Genomic DNA, 8,803 nt, shown 5'->3' on the forward strand with positions numbered 1-8,803 from the left:
ATATATATATATATATATATATATATATATGCAAATGTCAACCCAAGAACAAGGGCAGTGCATTTAACTTTCTTGCCTTTTCCCTCAGTTGATGTGAGCCATCTATCATCACCCAGCTTCACATCTGTATGCGACCCATGTGGATGTGTTTGTGTGTGTGGAAATAGATTCAAGTTCTTTGTTCATAGCACGCACTAAGCTTTTGATCCTGTGTAAAAGTCCCCAGCATTTGAGTTTTTAGACAGGCAGACTGTTGTGTGTACACTCGAGGGTGTGCTGCCCTCTACTGCCCTTGCAATGAACATCTGCAACTAAAAATGAACGAGTCAAACTGACATCTGCTGGGCAATGCACTCAAATGAGCAACGTGCAGGAAAAACTCATGACAGGTAACAATTATTTAGCGTGCCAAATGCATTTTGTTTGTCATTTCTAGGCCTCCAAGCTTCTTGATGTAAAAGACAATATATAAACTTACAAAAACTTGCCTAGTTTACACGCTCTATTGTGTATGACATACACCAATACAAAAAGCCATGTTTTATTTTAGAGTGATTTAATTTCCTCACTTATTTGTAATCTCAAATTTAGCAAAAGTTGTGTATTAGTGTTGAAGCCAGAAAGGTAACCGTGGTTACATGAAGCGCTTCAGTAATCTGTTGGTGTGTTTGTGATGAGAACACACAGAGGGCTAATTAAAGGAACCTTTTGCTGCTCCTCCTTCAGACCAGGTCGTGTCTCATTAAAGATGGTCTCGGAGCAGAGAGGGAGTCCTTCATTACTGGATGTTTGTGCAGAGGGAAACAGGTCAAACACAAAGAATGCCATTCATGTCAACATGGCAGGTAGAACCAGGAGCTGTGTATCAGTTCCATTTCAAAGCCTTCTCACGTTAGATTTGAAGTAAATTAGGTTGTGGTCGGGCTTGAAGATCAAGTCTTAAGGTTTCTCGTGTATTAAAATAGTGAGAGAAAAGAAAATGAGCCGTTCTGTAAAATCAAAATTTATTTTTGAAATAAAAGGGTATCCACTTGGGGGGGGGGGGGGGATCTGTCAGATGAATAGTTTACAATTCTAAATACAAAAAATATACAATTAAAAAAATAAATATACACCACTTCTCCGAAATGATTGAAGTTTTGACACATTGGTTTAAAAACAAAAAAACAAAAAACTATTTTCCAGAAGAGGCTAAGCAGATACCAATCTTGCTTTAAAGGCTTTGTGCGGCCTTACATCAAGATGAGCTCTGGACACCTATGCAGGTGAGTGCACAGACAAGTCCCATCAGCAGTAAAACTACATGTAGTGACTAGTCTGAGGACTGCCTCCCCTTCTGTATGCATCCACGCTGCAGTAGTCCCACATCCAAAATAAAGAGAAAAACATTAACTAGGGGACTTTGTAGAGGGAAAAGTGGGGTTCTACACATCAAAAAGCCTTTCCTTTGGCTGCATCTTTACTTTTTTATCAAATCTAGTCTATGATATGAGATCCTGGCCAATCAGACTGTTACTACTGGCAGTTCTACAAATGAAGATATGCATTCATGTCTTCACTTTTGAAGGCAGTATTCACTAAAACAAAAAAAGTTCCAACACTATCCCACACTGAAAAACATCACAACGAAAGAAAAACATTTACAGAAAGTCTGAAAATGTATTAAAGCATGTATCAATATTGTCAAAGCACACCGTACAATCATACGCCTTTGCACTTCTGCTAGGGAGGAAGAGCAGCAGGAAGACGGTTTTCTTCATACCCCAATTTTTTTAAGATGTTGATATTCACCCCTTAATCAAAGTCAAATCACTCGTGTGTAAATTAGTACGTTTTCTTTCCTCATCAAGGGTGATGTTAACAGGCCTGTGTTTTTATTCCTCTTGAAAAGACCATTTATGCTCAATATAATGGACACAAATGAGATTTAATGGTGTTAACTGATGGCTGTCACAAGTCACAACTCATCACTTCACATAATGCAGCTGGCAATAGTTTCAAACTATGAAAGCATATTTGAGGCAAACTACAATATGAGAAAATGGTGAATTGATAGTGATCGTAACTTTACATCATTCTGACAACCAACTTATTTTGTTTAAGAGTAAAAAAAAAAAAAAAAGCCAATGAAAAAGAAATCAAAGCAACAAAAAAAAACATCCAATGTGTGTTCGAGTGCGTTTAATTTTTTTATCGTCTGCAGAAACTAAATGCCAATTTAAATGGATCATTTGTATTACAGTAACTGTAAATACTCAACGAGTAGCTTTACTGAAAAGAGTACTTGTAAAAGTTAAATAGCAAATGAGCATTCTGGAGAAATGTGAAATCCTATTAGTCTAAAATCATACTTTACACTCCATGGCCTTACTTCTCTGCGTTTAACTATGTATTGAGAGGATTTATAAATAATCTTACCTACCGGTAAGTAAAGAAAAACATCAGCTATCATTTATTTGCCAAGTGTATTCCTGTTGGTTTTATCACCTCTTGCAAATAACTTTTTGCCTAAATATGACAACAAATGTGCATTACAAAACAAGTTCCTATCCTCCCTGAGATTGGTCTCTGGTACTTAAAAACATCTGATTGAGCATTATGCAGCCCAAGTAAGACGAAGCAAATCCCACTGGCTGGCCTCAAACTGTGTTTAATGCCACTTCAGCAGCTCTTTTGTTGTCAAACATTTAAGACATTCATACACAATAAGGCTTTTCGAGCAAGAAGGAAATCAGACTGCTCAGGGAAAGTGGATTGTAGATTTTTTAGTTGATCAGTTATTATTGCTCAATTGAAAATCACTGATTTATTTCAAAAAGATGAACTGCTCAGATACCCAACCATTTGCTGGCCTCTACCCACAGGAAATGTAAAGTACCAGAAGATGGGTGCTGAAGCACTGAAAGAAATGATGTGCATGTAATCAGGTGACAAGCTTCAGGACATTAGTCCCTTGGTGGCTGACGAAGCAGCATCGCTTCATCTCGTGTCTCTGAGCTGACCTCGGCTCTGCAGACTTTGGAAGTGGGCCTCCTTGAGGATGCAGTTGATCTGCAAGTATGACACCGGGTTTGTTGGACCTGCCAACTCTGAGGAGTTGCTGGAGCCGAGAGGACTGCAGGGCCCCACAGCATAGTGGCTCCCAGCTGCATGTTCTGGACTGCTGATGTTGCTGCTGCTCTCACTGTTGGATGACTGTTGGTGAAATGGTGCCAACAAAATAATGAGCAACGTGGCTAGGTTATTGTTTCATGTTTTGATGAAACACTTTTTACTTCTAAAGTACCATATTTGTTTACTTTCACATATATTCCATCACAGTGTATTTGACTATTACAACTATTTATGTAAAAATAAAAAGTCTATCCAGAGGACCAGACTTAACCTTGTTAGAACTATTGTATCTAATTACCTTGTGTGTGGTCACACTTAGATTTGATTGCATCAAACAGTCAAAGCTACAAAAATTTAGTCTTTTGTTGAGTAGGCAACCGCCTGGAATAGATTGAAAATCATTTAGAGTACATTTATTTTTTGGGGTTTTTACTTCCTCCGAGTTGATATGTTCGGATTGGACGAACTAAATTGTCAATGACACCTGATCAACTCTTCAAAATGCACCCCACAACAGGATGTTCTCCTAATCTTACTCTGTGACAGTCTTACATCATGACCTTATGTTTTATGGTTTATGCTAATTGAAAGGACAAGATAAATATGAAGTGTTGACATTTATTGTTTCTACCTCAGAGTCCCAAGCATCCCGGCCTGACTCAGGGGAGAGAGGATGTGCTCGGTTCTGCCTTTTGGCTTGGGCTTTCAGGTGGCCACTCTCCTCCTCACCACCACTGTGCTGTCGTTTCCTGCAGAGAGAAAAGTAGATATATAGTACTCGGGTATATTTACAGGGCAACAGAAAGCAGTACAGTATTCTGAACACTTAAAAACGTACATAACACCAAAGATCAAAATACTTATTAAATCAAAATTTTATTCAATATGCAATGTATGATTTATCACAGTGTACTGTATACATAATGTTGCAAAAGGTAATTTTTGGGTGAACTGACAGAAAATGGCAAAGATTAAACATTTCAGAACGCTACAATTTTTTTTTTCCAATCAAGCTGGTGAGCTGGTTTTCAAACTATAAACATACAACCAAAATGGCAAAAAAATATAAAATGGTCTGATTCGTACAATTGTTTAATTTGGTAAAACCAGCTCAGAACCAGCAACTCCTTTTAACTGCGGTTTAAAATGGCTACTGGTGTGAACAATCAACCCACCATGACGATGCTAACACAGCGTCATCTCATAGTATTAAATGATTAACTGTAGGTTTGCTCACCTGTTTTCAGTCAACATAAGATGTCGCTTCTTCAGACTGGAGAAACTTGTGTTGTATTTTGTTTAGTCAGAAAAGGATTACTCGGATCTAACGACTCTCAGCTGGTGGCCTTCAGCTAACTTTACCAAAGTAAATTATGCAGCTGAACAAAGAATGGTACACTATATTTCATTTTGAAAACGCCAACAAATTATGCAAATACGATCAAAAACCGCATATACACGTGTACATAGCAAAAACCCGTGAAATAAACACACAAATGTTGGTGCTGCTAAGCTAACTGGTTAACAAGCTAGTCTCAAGGCGCTTTGTCATTGCAGCTAACGCTAACGCATTAACTCTACTTTTTAAACAGCAGTTAGTTACATTGGTTAACTATGGCACATATCCTTACTCTCTTTCTAACTTTACTAAATTCACGCAACCGCAGTCCAAAAAAAATATATATTATGGGCTTCGGCAGTTTAGGTCATGGAACCATTTTAAGAAAAACACGTCTCATCACTACGGTTATGTTTACATGCCACTGCGACTGCGCAGAAACCAGCAATGGTGCGTTCAGTGTGTGTTGGTTTACTGGGAAGTTTTATAGAAACGCAAATATTGTACTGCCTAATCAATATGTCTTCTGCACTGCAAATAGCAAAACGTATACACCAAATAATCGTATACAAAAATTGGTATTTTATTGTCATTTTCAACGGTGTTTGTAATCGAATCAAGTGATTTGGACAAAATATATTAATTTACAGATGAGTACTTAAAGGCAATAGACACCATCTATGTCAGACTGATGTCTCTTTTTTCAAAATACAGTACGTGTTTACTCACTTTAAATTCCTCGTAATATCGCTATTTAAATTCATGCTGCCTAAAATAAAAACAAACATTCGATTTTAGTGAATCGTTACCCGGAAGTGTCCACGGTCTGCGACTCTACGTATCCCATCCAGGCAGCCAATGGTTAAGAAAACGCCTCCGCCAATGACTCAAGCGTAGGACGGAGGTGAGATTATCTGGGATTCTCAGTAGCGGCGCGTCTGTGTATCTAAAGAAAATCAAGCGCAATGGGCAACAGCGATTCCAAACTGAATTTCAGGAAGGCAGTGATCCAACTCACGACTAAAACACAGGTACATATGAGCTTGTTTAGCACGGAATAAAGCAGAGACGCACTGAGGAGCATCACCCGAGGAGATGAGAAAACGCTGATCGCTTTAGTATAAATAAAAAATCCCCTCGTTTATTGAGCTCAGAATTATTTATTCTGCAGAATCAAGATATTTTAATCTCGATGTAGACTGTATGGCTACCTAATCGTGCCGTGTATCACTGTCGATTGCGGCAATATTCACCAAAAACGTGCTTATTTAAGTATTTCCCTGCAATTTAGCTGGATGATAATAAATGATGACATTTAGCGAAATAAATCACAGCTGATGACGTAAATCCGGGTATAAGCTGGCCTGCAGATGCGGCAGGTGGACTGCAAGATATTGCCCCCCCCCCCCAACAATCAGTTGTGTTTACATTGTCATTAGGCTTTGGATGCTTAGAAGACTCAGCCAATATGTCTATTCAAACAACAATTGCATTGTGATCTTAATAGGGACCATGCATTTAAAATCTGCTTATATCTGGAGAGTCATGTTGGAACTGAATGTGCTCATGTTTTCTACCAGCCCGTAGAAGCAACAGAGGATGCCTTCTGGGACCAGTTCTGGTCAGACACCACCATCACAGTCCAGGATGTTTTTGCACTGGTGCCAGCTGCAGAGATAAGAGCTGTCCGCGAGGAGTCCCCATCAAATTTAGCCACCCTCTGTTATAAGGTACACATAAAGATCTTGTTTCTGAAATATATTTACGCCGCTACAAAGGCACTTTTATACAAATCAGCAGGGTTTTTCAGCATTTTGAGGCAACGCAGGATTTTGTTTTCAGATCTCTGCCAAGGCTTTAAGATGTGGGAGAATACATGAGTCAACTCCCTTTCCTCTTTCTTTGCTTCCTGTCTCTTGTTCCCAGCTTCCGTTTGAAGCTGACTATCTGGCACACACAGGCATAATAATTAAATAAAGCGAGAGGAGACGAGAGCCCTCGAAGCAAAGCTCATTCACTCCCAATTTTAGACAAAGGCTGCGGCACACCGTTGTTAAAGTGCAGATGATTTGAGGGAACGGTTCATGAAAACACATTATATGTGTAACATATTATATACGCACAATGTTTGACCCTCCTTAAATATCGATCAACCATTTACGCACTGCTTTAACTGATTTGGAATATTATAGCCTAAAGTTTAATAATGCACATTCAAGGTTAAATCACAATTTAAAAAATGTTGCGACAATGACATTTTAAATAGAAACAGAATGTAAAGATATGCAAATCTTATATACATATATAATTTGAGCTTTGTGGCATCAACACTGAACTCAACATGTGCTTCAACATTGTTTGAAAAACATATTGTCTTGACGGGAACATATGTTATTTAAAAACCTGTTTGTTGTTTGTTAGCAGTGATGGTGCCTTTATATTTGTAACTTGCTTATATTACAAGTGCTAATGCACCCCCATACCATTAGAGAGGCAGGTGTTCGAACTGTGCACAGATAACAATGTGGATAGTCCATCTCCTTTAATCTGGAGGATGTGGCGTCCATGGTTTGGAAAAAGGAATTTTAAGTTTAGGTTTGTCTGACCGCAGAACGGTTTTCCGCAGTCCATTTTAAGCGAGCTTTGGGTCAGAAAAGACAACCATTTTGACGATTCTAATAAAGTTAAGTCAGGTCTTCTGGACGGGTTCTTTTTTTGTTGAAAAGTTTCATCTTTTATCCAGAAGACTTCTTCAGTCTGACAAAGAAAAATCCGTCCAGAGGACCTGACTAAGCATTGTTAGATTATCTATCTGGATTATTGAGCATGAATCAGGACAATTCTGGATGGTGTTCACGCATGGTCTTTGCATGATAGAGCTTTAACCAGCATTTGTGGATGGCACAGCAAACAGTGTTTACAAACAATGCTTTATGGACGTGTTACTGAGTCCATGCATTGATTTCCAGAACAGAACCTGTTTTACCGCAGTGCCACTTGAAGGTCAAAAGCTCATGGGCATCCAGTATTGACTTTCAGCTTTTTCCTTTGCTCACAGAGATTTCTCCAGATTCTGGAAATCTTTTATATTATGAACTGTAGATGATGAGATGTTGAAAGTATTTTCAATTGTATGTTTTGTAGGTTTTTAAGCTCAATCATCCAGGTAGATGACAACAAAAACATGTTAAATCATGTCATCTAGACCAGTTTCTTTTAGTGAGAAAGTAAAGAAACTAGTCCAGATGATTGCACCTTTTTTGATATTCTGAAATGGTTCCATTGTTTTTAGACTTCATCGTTACTTCTGAGAGATTCAGCCTCTCTAAAACGGTCTTTTCATTCAGCTCAGTCTTCTCTGTCGAACGTTGTCTGGCTCTACAGGCGGTGGAGAAGCTGGTTCAGGGAGCAGAGTCTGGCTGTCCAACTGAGAAAGAGAAGCAGGTCGTGCTGAACTGCGCTCGCATCCTGACCCGCATTCTGCCCTACATCTTTGAGGACCAAGACTGGAGAGGGTTCTTCTGGTCGACGGTGCCAGGCGCTGGGCACGCCGGGGTAAGTGTGCACGGGACAAGAACGTTTCTTTTGTCTCTCAGGATGTGAACAAAATCAAGATAATTTATTAAATGACTTTTAACAGTGAATGCGATTAAAAACTTTAGAAAATTCAAATTTGGATTAATTAGTCCAATAGAAACACCCCTGTTAACAATTTTCATCTTTTTGAGACCAATTTGATTTTCTTTATGGATATTTTGTGTTCACTGTTGTCATTTTGAATTTCTTTGCCTGTTGTGTCTTTTTTGAATCATCATGGATTTTGGGAGTTAACTGACATAATTAAATGGCCATGTAGTTTAACTCTGCTATGTTGTGCCTCTTGATTGTAAGTTTTTATTTCTTTTTTGTGCCATTGTACCTTTATTGGTCATTTTACGCACCTCTGTGGTTTCTTTTAATCACGTTTGTGCTTTTGCTACTGTCACTTTGCATCTTTTTTCTGTTTCTTGTTTCTGTGGTCAATTAATCTTCAGCAGATTGTTTTTTTGCATCTTTTTGTGATCTTTCTTTCTGGTTGTTTTGAGCCCGTTTGTGGCAGCTTTGTCTCCTTATTAATATTTTTGCAAGTTTTTTTTTTTTGTCCACGTGTGTTCATTTATTCAACCTTTATTTATACAGGTTAGTCTCGTTGAGCCATGAGGACTCATTTACAAGAGAGACCTGTTTTTTATTATTCATAAAATTATTATTTATTATTTATTATCTTTCTTGTGTTGCTTTTCTTCTCAAGTTTGTGCATCTTTGTTTCCATCATCCATCCATCCATCCATCCATCCATCCATCCATCCA

At 38.4% G+C, this 8,803-nt stretch overlaps 2 protein-coding genes across 2 annotated transcripts in view; one reads left to right on the forward strand and one right to left on the reverse strand.

Annotated features, from left to right (window-relative positions):
* Nucleotides 1–2,872: 2,872 nt before the first annotated feature.
* Nucleotides 2,873–4,870, reverse strand: LOC119421004 (protein FAM104A). The gene is made up of 3 exons (XM_037688393.1): nucleotides 4,352–4,870; nucleotides 3,746–3,863; nucleotides 2,873–3,195 (listed from the first exon to the last, which is right to left on the reverse strand). Exons 1-3 carry the CDS (start codon nucleotides 4,366–4,368, stop codon nucleotides 2,980–2,982), a joined length of 351 nt encoding a protein of 116 aa, XP_037544321.1. The 5' UTR covers nucleotides 4,369–4,870; the 3' UTR covers nucleotides 2,873–2,979.
* Nucleotides 4,871–5,330: 460 nt separating this feature from the next.
* Nucleotides 5,331–8,803, forward strand: part of hid1a (HID1 domain containing a) — a 14,999-nt gene continuing 11,526 nt past the window's right edge. Inside the window, exons 1-3 of the mRNA XM_037688394.1 lie at nucleotides 5,331–5,484; nucleotides 6,034–6,183; nucleotides 7,838–8,008. Coding sequence (XP_037544322.1) covers nucleotides 5,419–5,484; nucleotides 6,034–6,183; nucleotides 7,838–8,008 — 387 coding nt within the window. The 5' untranslated portion in view covers nucleotides 5,331–5,418. The remainder of the gene's footprint in view (nucleotides 5,485–6,033; nucleotides 6,184–7,837; nucleotides 8,009–8,803) is intronic.

This window comes from Nematolebias whitei, chromosome 15, assembly GCF_014905685.2.
Source record: "Nematolebias whitei isolate Nwh7 chromosome 15, NemWhi1, whole genome shotgun sequence".
Classification (NCBI taxonomy): domain Eukaryota; kingdom Metazoa; phylum Chordata; class Actinopteri; order Cyprinodontiformes; family Rivulidae; genus Nematolebias; species Nematolebias whitei.